This window comes from Euprymna scolopes, chromosome 2 (genome assembly GCF_053919585.1).
Source record: "Euprymna scolopes isolate OS-2025 chromosome 2, ASM5391958v1, whole genome shotgun sequence".
NCBI lineage: Eukaryota > Metazoa > Mollusca > Cephalopoda > Sepiida > Sepiolidae > Euprymna > Euprymna scolopes.
This window is the reverse complement of record NC_136483.1, coordinates 138,797,718-138,819,487: the sequence shown is the minus strand read 5'-3', so window position 1 is coordinate 138,819,487 and position 21,770 is coordinate 138,797,718. Positions and strand designations below refer to the sequence as shown.

Genomic DNA, 21,770 nt, shown 5'->3' with positions numbered 1-21,770 from the left:
CTGGATTTTTTTTTTCTGTTCTCCTTTTTTTGGACTTGCAGCCCTTATAGACATGCGTTCTTCTTTTAACCCATTAGGTCCCACTGTCCTATAAATATGACACCAAATAATTTCTTTTTAAAATTTATAAGACAATATATAATACTACTACTTACTGCATAATTACTCCGAGGAAAAAATAAAATTCATATTTATTCATCAACTTCTCTTTGTGAGTTGTTGGGAACCTAATAAAAATTCTTGTGAAATTCTATTTGTTCACTGATGCATGAATTCATATAAATGACTCTTGCAATAGTAAACCACTAACTTATTGCCAAAAGTGCAGTGTGACTCTTTGTATGAACTGTTTTGCATTTTACCATAATGTGTAAATTTTATCTTGAGTGTCCAGCCTTTTGATTTCTAAAATATTATCGCATGAACCCAGTGTCCTATTTATATAAGAGTCGATATTTCGCTTTCTAAATAAAAGAAATAACCTTTCCCTTTCCTTTCAATGTGTGTATTTTAGCCCATTTTTAGTGATTACACAAAGTTTCATCTCAACAATAAAAAAACAGATTCTATGGAACTTAATGGGTCAATATAATATGGTCTGTTTCAGTAATAGGAACCCGACAAACCCGTGTACATTAGTAATATATATCATAATCATATATATATATATATTTGTGTGTTAAAAAATCTTGGGATTGTTCTTTTTTTTTCTTATGAATGAGAGGAATGTTGCAGATTGGGATCCTGTGATATGACAAAGCAGGTATGTAGCTAGTTTGACTAAACACTTTTAATGCTTGAATAAATAATCAAATAATCAAAAAAAGGTAAAACAAAATGATAATAATGGAAAATATTTTTGTTATGTGGAGATAGGTAACCACCCCGGAACATTTTACATAATGAACCGAGTCGCCGGTTTTTACCAGACGCGGCAGAACAGAGACTTCCGCCTGAACGATGAACGCGCTTTTATTTGTCTCTATATAAATACGTAAATAAATTTCTCTTTCAGTATTCAAACCACAGTGTATATTTATTTAATCCTTTCACGGAATCCTTTATCTTTGATTGTCCGAATTAATGGGCCACCTTTAGGACATATCAATTTTGATGAGCAAAAATATGTTCATGATGTTTACAATAATAAAAATTAAATAATAGAAAATATTTGCAATAACAGGTCATGACCTTTTGAACAAAATGGGCTAGCATTATTAAACAGAAGAATAGTTATGTGTTATGTTTGCAGGTAGAACCAAATAACGTATAAGGCAATACAAATGAAGATTCAACAAACAACGGTAGATCAATAAGAAGTGTATTAGGAAAAGTATATTTACATAATGGTTGTCAGGTAAGAGTGTCTTGGCTGGAGAACATATCTGCTCTCGGCTCGGCATTCGGTGGCTTCTGGTTAACACACACTCAGACTAACCGAGTCTTGTTATGTACGTGTAATATTATCCACATATGTAAATGAGTGGGTGCCACCACAACAATATGCATTGACAAGAAGTGCATTAGAGAGTTGAAAGTAGACCAAGTGATTCGCTCGATGAGAGGTTATCTTTTGGGTCTTGGAAGCTAGAGGGACGTTTATGGTCAGGGTATAAAAAAAACACTAGCAAGGAAAACTTGGGCATTGCAACTCTGAACACTATGGGATCATGGAACCTTAATATAAAAAAAAGATTTATGTTGGTGTTACTGCTTTGCATAAAAGTGCTTTATTTCCAGTGTCTGTAGGACGAGTACCACCAGAGGAAATTAAAAAAAAAAATGGTATGTGAATTGGAGTTAGCAGCATGTTAAAGATGCAGTTCTAATGCCACCAGATCAGATTGTCTGGCGATACTGGATTTCTAACCTAAAATGCACCAAATAGTGATATTATTTTTTCCTTCCCTTTTGCAAAACTCCATATTCTGCAAAGTCAAAAACAAAAGCAATTTTCCTCAACAAAACAACCAAACCAAAGCAAACACTATGAATAAATAATTGAAGATGTAAAGAATTTGATAGATAAAAACTTCTCCAAAATTCGACATTAAATAACCTGAAACTTTTGGGTTATTTCATGCCGAATTGAATATGCCATTGATATGCCATAAAACAAAACAACCAAACCAAACTCCATGAATAAATATTTGAAGATATAAAGGACTTGGAGACTAAAAACTTTTTTCAAAAATTACTGGATTTGGCATTAAATAACCCAAAAAGGGTTGATATGCCATAAAACAAAACAATCAAACCAAAATGCAGTTAAGTTATTTTAGTTTTAAATCTTTTTAAACGTAATGTAAACAACATTAATTATTAAACTTAAAATAATAAATGTGGCTGATTTTATTTTTAGGTGATTATGTAAAAATGTTACATATTACCTATAAGCTGTGCCGGAGTAAGTCAATTTTTTTTACTTTCAAGAAATGAATTGATTAGAAAAACCATAATGCTCACACGCATATTATGTCTCAGTTTCTGTATGAATTAAAATATAATATTTATGCATATTTTACGACCGGGCAATGCCAGACGGCTTGTTAGTATATATATATAATAGATAGACAATTGAGAGACTAGGAGTTGCAATCGATATTTAAGATGGAATCTTCAAAGAGCCCAGACATATGTTAAAATGTCTGACAATATATTTCACTAAATTAACTATAGGTTAGACAGAGAAAACCTTTTTGCCTTTTGACTAATGAGCAATCATGGCTGAATAATTTACTTCTATTCTTTAAGAACGTGTTGAGTTGGTTAATTAAACAGTAATTAATCAGAAAAATGCAACCAATCTTTGTTCTGGAATTTTAATTTAGAAATGAACTTATATAAATAAATGACTTTGTGTTGTGTTCTCAACCTTGTGTCGCACCTTGTTGTTGGTTTTTCTTCTTGTATGCACTTCTGTGTGATCATTCCAGATGGAGGGCTTGCTGTGTTGTGTTGAAAATTCTTATACTTTCAAAAGGATTAACTTAAGAAAAAACTGATGGAAGACAGAGAACATATATTCAAATTGATCTTTGTTCCACATCACTGAATAGTGTGTGATAGTAAGGATAACAGAGTGAGAGATCGATAAACATTGTTTAATCATATGCTGTCAACCCATTTCATTTACACGTTCGCATGCATCACATACTTTCTAGATTTGTTTTGTTGCTATCACCATTTATCTCAGGCCATGTGACATCATATTACTAAATAATATATATTTCATGTCTTAGATTATTTCTAACTTGGATCAGTGAGTTGACCTATACTGACCTTTTGCCTGTCACATTTCCTGTTATTCTCAAAGCACTCGTTAATGCAATCTTAACTAAAATATATATTAGTTGATTTATCTGTTCAATATTTAACGCATGAGCATCGAAGAGATGAGTTCATTTGTAACTTAATGACAAAAAGCTATCCACATTCCTGAACAAGACTTGCATAGCAGACTAAATAATAATGCAAGTTGCATAACAGAGTGTGTATATTTATACTTTGGTACATATTTTTATGTGCGTGTTGAGTCGTGTTGTATAGATAACTAGCCTGGGTGCCCGGTGTTGCCCGGAGGTGTGTTGAGCAGAAAACAAACAAACAAAAAAAGTGATAGTAGGTAGGTAGGCTCAAACCCGTGACGCAAAGGTGGAAAAGAAAGTGAAAGAAAATCTGATGTTTTACCGCCATGCCATGACCCGACCGGAAGTTCGGAACGTTAAAATTAGGCAAAGTCAATCCAACCGATACAATGACTTGCAAAAATTAATCGCAAAAAAAATCGACTCCTCCTTGTAGAAAACTCACAAGTTGAGGCGAAGGAATTAATGGTTTTAACTAATTTTCCGATATTTGTCGTCCGAGATGTTAAGCTTCAAATTGATACTGATCTTGTGAAAATCCGTCGCCTCTGTCAAAAGTTATAGGCAGACATACATACATACATTTAAACAGACAGGTGAGATTTATAGTATAGACTAGTATGAGTGCCCAGCGTTGTCCGGGTTTTTGGAGGTGTGTGTTGAGCAAAAAAAAAAAAAGTGGTAGTAGGCAGGATCAAACCCATGAATGTGGAGAGAGGCGTTAAAAAAAAAATGGTAGCGTGGAGAAGGAATTAAAACAACAATAGGCAGCCAGGGTGAAAAGAGATGTAAAAAAAAAAAAAAAAAAAAAAAAAAGTGGTAGTAGCAATACACATGAAAAAATTTAAATGGCTTAAAATATTTCAATATTGGTATGTATAGAAAGAGCTTGATAAGCTAAGAAAGAATCTTTTTAAATTTTTTAAATTCAATCAAAATCAATGAATCTATGATTATTTTTATGCCCTGCGCATTTGGATATTTTCCCTTCTTTAAGACCATATGTGTTTTGTCACATTTTTTGCACTATTTCAGTAAAAATGTTATATCTTTGTTAAAACACAAGACTAAGCAATGAAATTTGCCATTAGTGTATTTTTGTGCAAGGAATCTGAATATGCTACTGAAAATCTCCAAAAAATGAATGGTTTCCAAATAATCTGCAGTAAATGCACATAAATATGCTGCGATTGCTTAAAAATGCCATGTATCCATTAAAAGAAAAGAACTTAGAGAACTCAAAGTTTAGTTGTAATGTATTTTATGTGCCAAAAACTGGAATCGAAATCTAGGATTGGTTAAAAATGAATATATTGCAATATTTTTTGGTATTATTGTAGATTAATACCTTTTGTTACCCCATCTGACCACCTCTCCAAAATATGTGATTCTACCTTTATAGACAATTGCATGTGAACAACTTGAAAAATCTTAATAAAAGATAAACAAAAATTATTTTAGAATTTAATGTAAAATGATTTCCCATTTTGAATCATTCGAGCGTTTTAGGTTGGTACGGGCAAAATGAATGCTGATGCTCAAAATGTATAAACATTTTGACCCCTTCCTTTGCTTAAAAATTCGCCAAAAATCAGGAAATTAACCAATTTTAATGAAATTTTCAGTATTTATCAAATAATGATCGCGAAATATAATGAACCAATTATTTTTATTTAAATCTTAGTGAAAATGCATTATTTTTTTTAAACAAAAAATACCTTTACTAAAGTTATGGTTTTCAGTAGTAAATAAAAAATGCAAGAATTTATTTTTGCTTTTTTTATATAAATAAAGCATCGTAATTTGTAACAATAAAATAAAAATAAAATAAAATAAAATAATTTTTACAGGAACATTACGAAAAAAGCCCCTGAAGTCCGTATTAATGAATTCGATATAATTAATTTCCTGAACTAACAATATTATCTTTGAATTAAGCATTGTTTATTTAATATTTTCACAAAAAAAAATTATAATTGCAAAAATTATTTCTACTTTTTTTTTTACGCTTACATTTTTAACGTAATATTTACATGTAAGATTCTAATATTTCTATTGCACGCAAGAACGTATAATTATCAACGTAAAATAATGTTCATATAATCTTGGAAAATAAAGTAAAAAAAAAATTAAATTGAAAAACAGGAACATAGAAAAATAATTTAATTAAAAAATGGCAAAAATTATACAAACGTTCCATGTGGGTAAGTACGGATGTTAAAAACCATACCCCCCTTACCGAAGCAGCAAATAATTGCCCGTACGCAAAAGTTTTAGGGCAGTTACCCTCTTTTTCCTATGATAGATAAATCCTGGGTGTTTTTTTGTTTGTTTGTTTTCTAAAAGGCGATTATGCATGGTTTTAAGAGGGTCTTTATGCAATTATGAAAAGGTAGGGAGGTTGCCACTCTGAATCTGGTTAATGATAGGGCTAAGGAAAATTATGTGTGAACATACTGAAGACTTGATAGAAACAAAACAAAAACAATTTTAGAATTTAGAGTAATGTAAAATAATTCACTATTTCAAGACGATCCTAGCGTTTGAGGACAGTTGACCAATTTATTTTTTTTATGGCAGATTAATCATGTGCACTTTTCTTTAAACGTTTTTTATGGGTTTTTTTTACGCTTATATGAGCTCACAGAGGAAGTTTAGTGGTGAGCTCTACCACTTGTACTTAGCATTATTGTTAAGACTAAAGGTTTTAGGAGGAGGCTTGCCACTCATACCTAGGATTAGACATAGAATTAAGAATTGTTTTGCTTAAGAAGATGTTTGATACCCATTGTGAAACTTTACAAGAATTATGACAAACAGACAAAAATAAATGCTATTTAAAAAAGTGACATCCCTCTAACAGAAAACATGATGTTTGGAAAAATATCAAGTATTTTTGTCCCACCTATTTAAATATAAAAAAAAAAGAAACAAGTTTTTGCTAAAGCTGACAAGTTGTTAAAAGTTTTGAATTAATGTTATTTTGATTTTTAATTACATTTCTTGTCTTTTCCTACCATTTTTATTTTTTAACTGAGCATCTCCTACAAATAATATTATTGATTATTTTTTATTTTATTTTTTTTTTTAATAATCGGGTAGATTAGTTTTCATTCGATAATAATTCACTGAAAACATTTTTTAAGGGAAGGAAATTAGAAGTGTGTTACCGTTCATACGCATGAACCAAAACAATTATATTTCACATCTTCGCTTGTTTAAATATTTTAAAATTTACTACTACCCAATTTTTAAAAATATTTGCATGGTTGATAACAAAATAGCTCTAACTAAACATGTAAGAAATTTTTTTATAACCAGATTTTCAATTAAAAAAAAATCGATTTGGAATAAAAATAAACAACAAAAACAAAATGTCTGTTTATGCCATGCTATCGCTTTATTCAAATTCATAACGATTTTTTCGGATATTATGTTTTTAAATTGCTACGTACCACTAGAGAAAACACTGTCCAATCATCTTTTTAACGAATAAACATAGTAAAAAGATGGTTTTATTTAATAGTAAGTGTCCGAAGAAAATCTTTTTCAAAATTTTCCATACTTGTCATTTTAAAATCTTTTTTTTTTAACATAACAAAAAAAACGAGAGGTCAAATGAATTTTGGACACTGAAAATTATTTTAAAAAATTGGCTAATTTCCAAATTTCATTAAAAAATTCTTAACTGAAACACAGTACAAATGTTTACAAATCAGGGGGGTCATTACAAAATCTTATCGAAAACACCGTTTTATGATGTTCACATTTTTATCACTTTATTTGCTTAAAACTCTAAAAATATGTAATGTATGTTATTATTTACTAATTCATTTGAAAGTCTATTCATTTCCGAACAAAACGGTGGTATTTTGAAGACTTAAAGTGCTTTGGTTTTTAAAATATGACTATTTTAGCAGAAACCCCTTGAAATCTGTGATTATTTAAAGCGTTTTAACGACTATGTGTATTGCTAGTAGTAGCAGGCAGGCTTGAACCCATGCCGCAAAGATGGAAGCGAAACAAAATCTGATGTCTTACCCAATGTCTCCATGACGCGAACGGAAGTTAAAAGCATTGAAATTAACCGAAGTCAATCCAACAGTGACGATGACTTGCTAAAATGTTGGTGAAAAAAAATCGACTCTTCCTTGTACAAAACGTCCAAGTTTAGGATGAAGGAATTAATGTTTTTGGCCAATTTTTTTATATTTGTCGTTCAAGACGTCGTCAAGCTTAAAAATGATACAGATCTTGTCAGGACCCGTCACCTCTGTTGAAAGTTTTTGTGAGACAGACAGACATACATACATGCATCTAAACAGACAGGTGAGATGGGGGGACCCTGTTTTAATAGTATAAAAAAAAACACGATGTTAAAAAAAGTTGGAAAAACCAAAACAAAGCAAAACCGCAAACAAGTGTAAAAAAAGGAAAAAAAAGGTGTAAAAGAGGAAAAAAGTTTAGGTAGGAAGACAGGCTCGAACCCGAAGCATCAAGGCTAAGGCAAAAAAAAAAAAAAACCCCGACACGTTACCCCTACGCCAAAGAGACATACAATTGAGAACAGATAAAATTAAACCTTTAAAAACACTTGCAGGTGGTTTTAAACTAACGTCAACGTTTTCTAGGTCAAACATGACGTCATTGTCGTAGTAGCAGGATGAGAGAAAATGAAGGAGCGATTTTTTTCGGCATCCCTCCCTGTAGAAAACTGATTATTTTAGGGTGAAGGAATTAATGTTTTTGGCCAATTTTTCGATATTTGTCAGGTGAAGGTTCGAGCTTTAAAATGATACCAATCTCATGAAAATCCATCGCCTCTGTCGAAAGTTTTTGTGAGACATACAAACAAACACATACACACACACAAACATTTTCGCTTTTATATATATAGACTAGCAAAAGTACTTGTCGTTGACTGGGTTCAAAAACAGCCTACAGAAAATGGACTCTGATTTATGAAAGTACTAGCGGGGGGTGCCCGGGTGTTTAGAGGTGTGCATGTTGGGCAGGGGGGGGGGGAGAGGAAATCAAAACAAAAGAATAAGCGAAGTAAGAACCCTGTTTAAATATAAAAAAAAAACCAATGTTAAAACTTCTTTAAAAAAATCGTTGCCCGGGTGTTTGTGTTGGGGGGGGGGCGGTGTTGGAGGGGGGCTTAAAAAAAACAGTTTTGGTAAGTAGTTATGATCGAACCCGAAGCCTTGAGGCGAAGGTGGAAAAGAAAGTGTGCAAAAAACCTGACACGTTACCCACTCGGCCAACAAAGAGCAACTGAAACACGTTTGAATTTATTTAATTAAGTATTAAAAACAGAATTGACACATGCCTGCAATAAAAGTTAACTCTGCTGCTTCTATTTGACCTCATTAATGAGGTCAAATAGAAGTAACGGAGTCAACTTTCGCTGCGGGGCAGCTTTTGGGTTTGTTTACCCAACTATGGCTGGTTGTTTCCCTAAGATGTTGAGGAGGGGGGAAACCAACTCCCCATTGTCCAGATTGAATAGCAATTGTCTGATATAAGGAGTTTGGCCCACATTGATTAAAGCTGATTGCTTCTGGACGTTCCCTGGTGCGATTGCTGAGAACAATTCTTAGCTTTGAATTAGTTTCGGTTTTATACAAAAAAGCTGAACGAACACAAGACGGGCTGAAATAGCAATAATTTTGTAAAAATCGACGTAAATAAATCTAGACTCAACGCGCGTTTGCAAATCGTACATATTATGATCTAGGGGCTATATAAACAGTTCTAAGCGATAGTACCCCCCCCCTCCCCGGAACCGTCGGTTAAAAAAAACTTTTGGTAACACACAAAAAATGCGCGCGCGCATTTGCCTTTTATATATATAGATGGTGTTTATGTATACACATGATTGTCTAGCATCATTGTGTTGTTTTACCTGTCTAAAGTTCATTGCAGGTGTATACACATTCAAGTACAGTTCATGATAGGACAATAACATATAAGACAGTTCTTTAAAACAAAACGATGGAATAACATTTTCTGTGAGGATACCAGCAAAAGGACACATACTTTGTTTTTCCTTTTTTCTTCTCATATTTCTTCCATTTTTCTTTTCTTTCTTCTGAAAGGAAAACACCATGAGGCAAATTATATTTTTTTTTATATAAACATTTATTTCACATTCCTGGATCCCCTGTCAGTTATGCAACACTTTGTACATTGTACATTTTGCTGTATCGCATCCATTAACTTCCATGCACATCAAGAGACCAAACCTGTCTTCTAGCTTACTACCTGTATCCAACTCTTTCTCTGTTTTTTCTGATGTCACTAACCACGTCACCCTTTGTTCTGATAAAAAACAAATGTAATTGTCTATTCTAAATTAATTTTTGTTTATGTAACTGACATTCCAATCCATTTTATTATTTGTGACATTAAATGTCATTACAACTCAAAATCTATTTGACAACATTCTTTCTTTTAGCTGAAATTATACACTTTAAAACACAATCAACAATTGCATTGCCAATCCTCTGCTTCTTTTCCTGATGATATGCTGTTGCCCAGGAATTCCATCATTCAACAAGATGGCAGCCAGCTAACATCATTACAATAGTTGATGTTGAATCAGTGTTTTTATTTATTTTTTTAAAACTTATTCTTTAAACTTATTAAATTTGGTAATAAGAAACCAGCAGATACTCCTAAGATTGCTTAAGATTGACTAAGCCCCCACCCCTCCTTCCTTGTGTACTCCCACAGAACAGAAGTAACCTTATTTCTATGACGATTGATTGTTAGCTTGTATTTATCATCTAAAAGAAGGGTTATTTTTATTTTCTATAAAAATTTCTTGAAAACTAACTTATTCCATTTTACAGGCAATCAGTGGTCAAGGTATAGATCGGCATTTGCTTGGAATAAAGTTGACTGCTATTGAAAATGGAATGGACATCCCAAAACTCTTCATGGACACTGCCTATACAAAGAGTATGCACCATAAACTGTCGACTAGCCAAGTAAGTGTCCTCTTTTTTTATTTATCTTGTTGAAATAACTTACCATCTAATTGTTATTATTAAAATGTACCAACAATGAAAATCAGTAAATTTGTTTATTTTGACAGAAATTAAGAAGGTCTAACTGGCATTACCCAATAATGAATGCGGAACCTTGAACTCTGACTCCCAGCCCTGCACACCATATTGCCAGTTTTCATTCTTATTGTTTTTAGTTTATATAATTTCAGATTATAAATTAGTTTTTATAATGTCAAGTTATGAATGGGTTTTTATAATTTCAAGGTATAAATTGGTTTTTATAATTTCAAGTTATAAAATAGTTTTTAAAATTTCAGGTTATAAATTGGTTTTTATAATTTCAAGTTGTAAAATAGCTTTTATAATATCAAGTTATAAATTAGCTTTTCTGATTTGAAGTTATAAATTAGCTTTTCTGATTTGAAGTTATAAATTAGCTTTTCTGATTTGAAGTTATAAATTAGCTTTTCTGATTTGAAGTTATAAATTAGCTTTTCTGATTTGAAGTTATAAATTAGCTTTTCTGATTTGAAGTTATAAATTAGCTTTTCTGATTTGAAGTTATAAATTAGCTTTTCTGATTTGAAGTTATAAATTAGCTTTTCTGATTTGAAGTTATAAATTAGCTTTTCTGATTTGAAGTTATAAATTAGCTTTTCTGATTTGAAGTTATAAATTAGCTTTTCTGATTTGAAGTTAAAAATTAAAAAAAAGAAGTCCTCATTGTCTCTTGTATTACCAGATCAGGCTGTCCGAAGATAAGGCATCCTGACTTAAAATGCACATAGCATTTATCTTAATATATGAATAAATATTTGAAGATATAAGGAATTGTACTAAATGACTCGATTAAATTTTTTTATTATTATTCAGATTCACCCCAAACAAGGCGTATTGCCACTTGGATGTAAGGGGCTACTATTTAAGGGACATGAGCAAGATGTTGGTTTACATTGTATTTAAACTTCTGCATGTCAGTACAGTCAGGGAAGCAGGGACAGTAAGGGAATTCCAAAGTTTAGCAGTTCAAGGGAAGAAAATATTAGAGCAGAAGGCTTTCCAGCATCTATGGACCTCCACAGTGAAGGGATGGGATTTTGTTGCTAAGTGAGTTTGTTGGGGGCATTCACGGGGAACCATGCATGCTTCACTTGTTTTTATTGAAATAACATTCCTATGCAAATAATGAACTGTTTACATCGATTGTTTCTTTTTTGGATGAAGGGAGTTAATGCTCACAGAAGTGACCAGTAATTTTCTCTGTCAAACAAACATACAAGGTTCTCAAACTTTTAAATTCATCATCATCATCTTTGGTTTAACATGTTTTACATGCTGGTATATATTGGATAACTTTTAAAAATTGATTTCCTAACTAACTATCTCTGGCCAGGTCTTTATTCACCTCTCTTTGCCTCCTACCGATCCTTATCACTTCCATCCATGTTTCCATGACTTTCTCTACAAACTGACCTTGTTACATCAACTGTTCTACATCTACTAACCCAAACATTGTTATCTATTCTTTTGGTGTAAGCAAATCAACAAAGTTTCCTATTCTGCACATTATGCTGTCCATATTTAATCCTCCTCTGAGGTAATTAGATCTAAACTTGTCTTTAAAACTCGCATTACACATCCATCATTATTTTCACATCATTTCTATCCATGTGTAACGTTGTACGGGGCCGCTATTAATGGAAGTCACTGTTATCTTTATAGAGTCGGCCCCATATGCTTACAAAGGGGGAAAATGTTCTAGCATTCTGGACTCCACGATGTGTAAATTTGATAGAATTCACTGTACATACTGTGATTCATAGAAGTTCTTCGCTCAACGGCTTATGGTATCATTACTTATGGGACATCCTTGCCAAACTGGTTGATGTGCCACTACTCTCGTCGTGAGGGCAGAAAGAGAGAGAAAACAAAACAGATGCGACGCTATCCGTCAACAGTGACACATACAACCAGGATGATACAAGCCAATGTTTTGAGTTTTCAAACATGTATATTTAAAAAAACAATGCTAACAGTACACAAATAATAAAAAGAAAAAAAAAATTTAATTAATTAGTAATGAAAAAGGGAAAACAGAACAATTGTACCAATGTATTCACTCAGCATTCTTGGTGATGGCACTGTTAATTTCTCTCCTCATTTTTTTTTATTTCCTTTTTCTCTTTTCCTCAGATAGAGAGGGGGGGGATGTTCGCTCTTATGCAATATTATGAAATTGGGTTTTAACTTGGTCTTTTATTCTTTACTTTTCTGGGGCTTCTATTACGACCAAATTTTCTAGCATGCTTTTATGTCATGAATCATCTTTTCTCAACCTAGTCATGTCTGCTTTTATATTGCTTTCTGGGCAAATTTACTGCATTCTCCTATGATGTGGTTTACCATTTCATTTTTTGTAAATAGTTTACATTTACTGTTTTCCTGATTCTTTTCTATCTTAGCTTTTATATTATTACTGACTGTATATACCTGGGCATTGCCAAGTTGAAACATATTGGGAGTAGGGGTTTATTTACATACTATTTAAGATATACAGAATATCCTAACTTCTTACGATTTTCCTGAAAGTGAAGCACAATGGATTTATGGAAGTATAAAACACATCCATTTTCGTCTATGAAAATTAAACGAGAAATAATTCATAGTTTAAAGGCTTAAACAAACTTACTCCCATTTTTAAAGGCAGCTGGTGTTTGATAATAATAATTGAAAATAATTTAAATATAAATTAAATCAATTTTAAATATTTCTAAATAAAACAATTCTATTACAACATTATTACGTTACGTTACAACAAACAATAACATGAATCTAATTATCAAAATAGGTGTTTTTTTAATGTAATATGCAAATGAGGTTACTTCTTGAGTGTAGATTTCCTTTGAAACAACAGTATATATAGAAATCTAAATGGAATAAAAGTTGTACATATTAATCAAATTCTGAACAAACAAACAGACAGGTATATGGCTTTATTATAATAGATTATTATTATTTACTGAGGTGATGGTGATCTAGTGGTTAATGACATAGACTGATGACCTGGGTGTTCCAAATTCGAATCCAGTTTGGTCCACAAAAATCACTTTCACTTGTTCATAATCTTCTCGTGGTCTCTCCCATAAGTGCTTGATTTTTCTCTAGAAAGAATTCTGACTAGTAAAAAAATATCAGGGAAACCAATGCCAATAATAGAATATTTAGATTCATATGATATGATAATGATCTCTTTATTTACTCACTAGGAGTTTTCATGCAGGACATTATCAGTGGTTACTCACTAGGAGTTTTCATGCAGGACATTATCAGTGGTTACTCACTAGGAGTTTTCATGCAGGACATTATCAGTGGTTACTCACTAGGAGTTTTCATGCAGGACATTATCAGTGGTTACTCACTAGGAGTTTTCATGCTGGACATTATCAGTGGTTACTCACTAGGAGTTTTCATGCTGGACATTATCAGTGGTTACTCACTAGGAGTTTTCATGCTGGACATTATCAGTGGTTACTCACTAGGAGTTTTCATGCAGGACATTATCAGTGGTTACTCACTAGGAGTTTTCATGCAGGACATTATCAGTGGTTACTCACTAGGAGTTTTCATGCAGGACATTATCAGTGGTTACTCACTAGGAGTTTTCATGCAGGACATTATCAGTGGTTACTCACTAGGAGTTTTCATGCTGGACATTATCAGTGATTACTCACTGACAACAATCAGTGTTGTTCCCTGGAGTCTGAGTGATATCAATCTCCTCAAATGTCCAGTACTCTCTGCCTCTTTCAATTATCATTTAAAATCATTTTGCATTATTGCAACAGCCATTTACATTGATTTCTGACTGGCATCAACAATTGGTCTTCTCTGGAATTTGAGTGACAATAAGTCTCTTCAAGGTTCCAGTGCACTCTTCACTCTTACCCTTACACTCTCTCTCTCTCCTCAGTCTTTTAATCTTCCTTGACCTTTCATGGCCATTTTGTCTCATACCAGATGAGATTGATGTCACCACATGTGTTTACATTTTATGTTTGCAGATAAGAGTCATTTTATGGGATTTCTAGCAGCTTTGGTTCCCTTGGGTCTGTGTGATATTCTTTTTTTTTTTTTTTTTTTTTAATTTCTGTTTCAACTTACTGTAGCTGATGAGCTGGTTAGTTATATTAGCTGCTTTCTACATTTGAAGATTTTTTATAGAATTTTGGCTGTTTTAATCATTGGACTGGCTTCAGTCTTCCCTTTGATTCCAATTTCTCTTAGTCTTTATTCATGTTTCTACAATTAATGGTATTATAGTGATTTTCTTCATGTTTCATATTCTTTTCAGCTCTCCGATAAGGTCCATGTATTTGCTTCATTCTTTTGCTCCTTTTGTCGTTGATATGCTGGAACAGGGAAATCTATGATTTGGTAGAGTTTTGCTTCTTATTGACTGTTATCATGTCATGTCTCCTTGCTTGAACACATTGGTCTGTTTGTACCTCCATATCCTATAGGATTTTGTGATTTCTGTTTTTCAATACTGTCTCCGGTTTATGCTCATACCATTTGTTGGCATGTTCAAAGTGTAGACGTTTGCATAGTTCCCAGTGGACTGCCTTTCCCACACATCCGTGTCTGTTTCTGTATTTTTTTTGTGCATACATTTATTATATAGTTTACCACTTCTTATCCATGCCCACAGGATCAACATTTACTGCTTTCCTATATAGTTTATTATATCTGCCTCCTTTATCTTCATCCTATGATTTGCTGGAATGACATTCAGCCTCCTTGCATATTATTTTTATCATCATCATCATCATTATTTTTCACATTTTTTTTTTTTTACATAATAGTCACCATTTATCAAGGCCCTGAAGCCACTTGAGGATAAGGATTATTTAGTGTACAGTAATCAATGGTATGATATCATAGTAGTTGTTATTAATGGAAATTTGGTAGATTGGATTACTTAAGGGAGCGGTTCATCAAGAATTTGTTTATGTTGGACTTGAAAACAACCAATTTATAGTCAGCTGGGAAACAGGCAAACGGAAGAGAGTTCCACAGGCGTGCAGTTCTAAGAAAGAAGAATTGTTCACGGAATCTACATTTTCATTTAGGCACAGTTAAAGAGTGTAGAAAGTTATTGACAGTGATTTCAGCTAGACGGGTGTTTTTCGAGAAAGATTGGCGAGGGGAAACCATAGATTGGAGCTCAGACGAGCACTTGCTGTGGAAGTAATGATAAAACAAAGACAGGCTCGCGATATCCCTTTTGTGGGAAAGAGGTTGCAGGGAAGAGAAAAGGGCATCCCCCACTAAGTTACAAAGTCTATTTTGTATTCTGTCGAGGCAGGATAAGCTGCTTCTAGCAGCTCCTGCCCAGATGTGGCAACAATACTCCATCCATGGACGTACTTGACTTTTATATAGATAGAGAATTGCGTCAGCAGTGAGATATCTACTGGAGTGGTAGAAAAATCTGTAATTACTATGTCTTTAAATAATTTTATTTTTATTTTCGTTTAGGTTTCAAGTAAATATGAAAGCATAATGTTTTACGGTCCTACAGCGCCTGACGGTTATGGTGTGTGTTACAATCCTCAAAGTGCAAAGATTGGCTTTGCTGTGTCTGCTCTCAACACAAGTCCAGAAACCTGTTCACAAAAGATGACTTCAGCCATTCACCAGAGCCTTTCGGACATGCACAAGTTGACATCGGAATATCAAATGGCAAAATTATGAGAGTTTCATGGTTTGGTTTTATACAAGAGCCAGTTAGGTTATGGTTAAGATTTTTCACTCTAACCATAACTAATCCAGACGATCACAAAAAATAAGAGTGTAAAAAAAAAAAAAAAACGGTTGCCTTTTTTTTTTTTTGTCAGAGGGGGGGGGACTAAACTTTCTCTCTCTCTCTCTCTCTCTCTCTCTCTCTCTCTCTCTCTCTCTCTCTCTCTCTCTCTCTCTTTTAAAGAGAAAAAAATTTTTTGGAGATTTTTAATTTTTTTTTTTTTGTAAATAGTAAAAAAAAGAGATATTAAAATGTGTCTATTCAGTGATGAAAATGCAATTGAAGCATATTTAAGTGTGATAAATTGATGGACAGCCTCTTACATGGATGCATCTAAAAATACTATTTTAAATTAAGTGTGAGAAATGGATGAAATGCGATTTTACTGCAATTTATAACACTCTCTGTGATTGGTTACTGGTTATCTATCTTGCCACTTCAAGGGTTGCATGGATTGGTCAAGTATGTAACCCAATCATTGTTACCTTAAGGTTCACATGAGTTTTAATTATGACACAATCCTTAAATGTCTTCGGTCTCTCTGTACAAAAGTTTATCAAGACAACCTAATATGAAGATAATTCACCCTGCAAGTAAACCTGGTTAAATATTCAAAATAACATAGGATTTAAAACACAAATAAAAAATCCCTTGACACGGTTACGCACTGGTGATGCATTCTTGTGCTGGAATCCAGCAAGACTAACAGGCCACAGGAAAGATAAGCTATAACATAAGTGATCAGCTGGAAAGACAAAGATAAATGTTTTTCATTTCTTTACTAACTTAACGTTTGAAAGTTAATGGAACACTTGGATATCTATATATTTCATATAGAGATCAAAGTGTTAGACCCAGAGACGAAATAGCAAACGTCTGCATACACAAAATAAATTTTACTTTAGGATAAAAACATATAAAAAAGTAAAATATATGTAATAATAAATAAATAAATAAAAATTGAATGCCTACTATACACCATCTTTGAGGGTCTCTCTGTACAGGGGTTTGTCAGATAAACCTGGCATGAGGATATTTTACTTTACAAGTAAATTCTTACTAAATATTCAGAATAACATAGGATTCGAAGTTCAAATAAGATCAATACAGCCATACACTGGCTTCGGAATGCTCCTTTTTGGGGAGATGGATTTTCCCTGCAATAAAAAAAAACGACCTTGTGTCTCACTTTACCCCTTTAGAGAGGTATGTAAATAAGAACAAGAAAGGTGAAGGACGTGTGTGTTGGCTGCCAGCAACTGCCTTCATGCGCTTCTATTGCTAAGCACTCCACCAATGTCTTGATCGTAAGAGGAAATGAAAAGAGACTGGAGAACGCTTCTCCTAGTAATGTGATCTCAAGTAACAGCGGTCCTGGATATAACCTTAAACTATATCCGATGGTGAGGCCCCAGCTTGCAGGCTTTGGGGAGTGTGGAGCAACCCTTTAATTGCCATTGCTCTCAGGTCCACTCTGACCCGGACTGGTAGTACCTGTTAGGGTTCCAACTATGGGTTAAATAGAAACCGACTTAAAAAAAAAAAAAACAAATATACTCTATTAAAAAATTGTTCTTCAAAATCACTGGATTCAGCATTAAATAACCTGAAAAGGGTTGTATGCTGTAAAAGAAAGAAACAAACAAACATCGTCTTGATCATAAGAGGAAATGAAAAGATTGGAGAACGCTTCTCCTAGTAATGTTACCTCAAGTAACAGCATTTAGCTTGATACTCCACCAGAAGAGATGAACTCCTGTCTTGGAATCCGGTACAACAAAGAAACCAAAAGACTGATTATACCATAATGTGGTTAAACTGGTCAATTAGGGAGAGAAAAATTAATCTTCTTCACTTTACTGACTCAACGTTAGAGAGGTAAAAGAAGAACTTTAATGGAATATTTGAATATCTCATATAGAGATCAAGTATTAGTCCCAGGAAGGGGCTCTTTGATTCCTGAGAACTTCAGCTGAAGTAAAATGAGACAAAACAGTAAAACCCAATCAAACTGGGTTGTGACTTCTTTTCAATTATTTCCTCTGACTATCAAGAAATCAATTGTTTGCTTGACAAAAAAAATTACATAAAAAAAGTCAATGTCAGCTAACCTATTCCTTCTCTACTTTCACTGTTACTTTGACAAAGTTTGACTCATTGCAACAAAGATTTTAGACAGCAATTCAAAAGCAACCATTTCTGCCTTTCTAGTATATCCATTTTACTTGAGATCATAACTTCCTTGGTTTTTTAGTTTGGAGCAAAGTGTAGTATCTGTTCTAATACTACACTGCATCCTATCTCTTCCTGGTCAGAGAAACAGAAATCCTTCTTGAGGCGAATTTTATTTTTGTTTCAATCCAGAGTTCCTTTTTTTTTTTTTTTGTAGAGCTTGATTTTCCCCCACATTAAAAACTGACCTTGTGTCTCACTTTACCCCCACAGGGAGGTAAGTACATAAAAACAAAGAAAGTGAAGGACAAGTGTGTTGGGTGCCAGTAACCACCTTCAAGTAATCCACCAATGTCCTGATCGTAAGAGGAAATGAAAAGAGACCGGAGAATGCTTATAGTTATTTAAACTAGCTTACGTGATTCCTAATGTATCACTGATTGGGTTACTTATTGATTGATCTATTAATATTATTGATTGATTTATGCGCTTGTTAAAGTGACAAAGTAAACAATCACTCAATCAATGGGTGTGATATAAATTTCTATAATTTCAAACTTTAATGTGATTACCCGACAGACAAATGGACCGAGTCTGTAGTGATTTGTGATTGCATCTAAAAACTTGGCATGACAAAACAACGAAAATGCTTTTCTAAATGTTTGACGAATGGATTTAAATTGTGATTTCAATTACGAAGAAAAATTAACACTGACAAAGCAAACTTGATTGTTACAGAGCAAACTTAAGCCTGGAAAAGCACATTTAAGCCTGACAAAGCAAATTTAACTGTTATGGAGCAAATTTAATTGTTATGGAGCAAATTTAATATTTATGGAGCAAATTTAATATTTATGGAGCAAATTTAATTGTTATGAAGCAAATTTAATTGTTATGAAGCAAATTTAATTGTTATGAAGCAAATTTAATATTTATGAAGCAAATTTAATATTTATGAAGCAAATTTAATATTTATGAAGCAAATTTAATATTTATGAAGCAAATTTAATATTTATGAAGCAAATTTAATATTTATGGAGCAAATTTAATATTTATGGAGCAAATTTAATATTTATGGAGCAAATTTAATATTTATGGAGCAAATTTAATTGTCATGGAGCAAATTTAATTGTCATGGAGCAAATTTAATTGTCATGGAGCAAATTTGATTGTTACAGAGTAAACTTATGGCTGACAATGCAAACTTAATTGTTAGAGACCAAAGTTTATTGTGATAGATGGATCAATTAACAGATGGACAAAACCTGTTTTAGAGATGCAAAAATGTATCCGACAAAAATGAATGCATTGCTGTGTTTAAAAGAAAATTTGACAAAATAAAAACCCAGTACTGTTTTTCCTCTTTTTCATATAATTAAATTTGTTTTTTGTAATTAAACAGCATTTTTATATAATAAAATTAAATTTTTGTAATCAGACAGCATTTTGGCTAAGAGCAAAGTGTTGCATCTTTTTTGCCCTCAATCAATGAACAGGAGCGTTCTGCACCATTTTTTATGTTCCCTTACAAAGATTAAAATCAATATAATGCCTTATGTCTAGAATCCTTATGTCAATTTAAAGCAAAATTCCCTACATGATTTTAATTCTAGAAAATATATAAAATTAAGGCTTAAGCAGTATTAAATTAATATTCAGGAAATCTTGTTAAATTGATATTTAATGTAAATCTGAAATATTTGAATTTTCAAATAAGTTGTGTTGATGTTATACTCCAAAAAAAAATCCTTTAAAATACTTCAAAGAAATTGAAATGTAAACAATATTTATAAATTCTACTATTGTTAAAATTTCACAAAAATCAGAAGTATCTGGCCTACCACTCCCTTTTTATTCCTTTTGCGTGAAACAAAATTAAATATAGCCAACATTACCCATCCTTACATCTTGCAACTGTGTTTCAAAATTCATAATAATTTAAAAAAATATCTTTTATATTAATACCATATTACCTTTAACATACGTATGTACATCATGGTTTTCAGATTATAAATTATTCGATCGGAAGATCCTATTTATTAAAAAGGATGATAGAAGGTGATAACCTGCTGTGAACATTAAATTGTTATATAGATACGCTAATTTAATGTTTGTATGTTATCACTTTCTATCCTCCTTTTTAATAAATAGGATCTCCTGATCACCGCAGATGTAGTGTAGAAAACCAAAAATTAAAATAAAAAAAATGTCGCTTTTGGGCCGTACGTGAAACTAAAATATGCCATCTTGGTCGTCTGGCTAGTATCCAGGGATAGTATTTGTTCTGTCTAAAGATAATATAATGATATTGTGGGGTGTTCGTTCGTGCTGGGCATCCATACAATGAAAATATGTCACAGACTCCTACAAGGATATTGAAGATAAACTGTAATAACCAGATATATTCTGACACTACATTATCCAGATTACTTTGATAAATATTTTTACAGTTTTTTTTGCCTTTTGGCCAAGATCAAAGTTTAGTATCTGTTCTTCAGATGCTGCACTTCCATTTCTTGTTCTCTTTCGGTGGAGGAGAAATCCTTCACGACTGAGACAATTTTTTTATTTTTGTACCTTTTCTTCACGTTAAAAAACGACCCTGGTGTCTAACTCTGTCCCGTGGGAGGCATTGTAAATAGGTACAATACTCTTGCACGGTCTGCATTCATGCTGAACATCCACAGAATGCCCAGCAGCAATATAATACATATGAAAGATTATAATACAATATAATACATATGAAATATTATAATACAATATAATACATATGAAATATTATAATACAATATAATACATATGAAAGATTATAATACAATATAATACATATGAAAGATTATAATACAATATAATACATATGAAAGATTATAATACAATATAATACATATGAAAGATTATAATACAATATAATACATATAAAAGATTATAATACAATATAATACATATGAAATATTATAATACAATATAATACATATGAAATATTATGATACAATATAATACATCTGAAAGATTATAATACAATATAATACATCTGAAAGATTATAATACAATATAATACATATGAAAGATTATAATACAATATAATACATCTGAAATATTATAATACCATATAATAAATATGAAATATTATAATACAATATAATACATCTGAAAGATTATAATACAATATAATACATCTGAAAGATTATAATACAATATAATACATCTGAAAGATTATAATACAATATAATACATCTGAAAGATTATAATACAATATAATACATCTGAAAGATTATAATACAATATAATACATATGAAAGATGCTGCTGTGGAATTTCCACAGGTCCCACTAGTATAAAAATAAATCTCTTAGCAACATATTTGGCTTTTAAATGATTTCTTATGTTAGCTGATATGTATCTTTCATTTTAT

The 21,770-nt window shown here is 32.2% G+C and overlaps 1 protein-coding gene across 2 annotated transcripts in view; it reads left to right on the top strand.

Moving 5' to 3' along the window:
- The window catches only part of LOC145296393 (carnitine O-acetyltransferase-like), a 91,938-nt gene extending 74,791 nt beyond the window's left edge, over nt 1-17,147 (top strand). The window contains exons 13-14 of one of the 2 annotated variants that reach the window (XM_080142529.1): nt 10,226-10,363; nt 15,923-17,147. In XM_080142529.1, coding sequence (XP_079998655.1) covers nt 10,226-10,363; nt 15,923-16,138 — 354 coding nt within the window. In that variant the 3' untranslated portion in view covers nt 16,139-17,147. The remainder of the gene's footprint in view (nt 1-10,225; nt 10,364-15,922) is intronic. The other variant, XM_080142528.1, reaches the window with a different exon arrangement.
- The last annotated feature ends 4,623 nt before the right edge of the window (nt 17,148-21,770 follow it).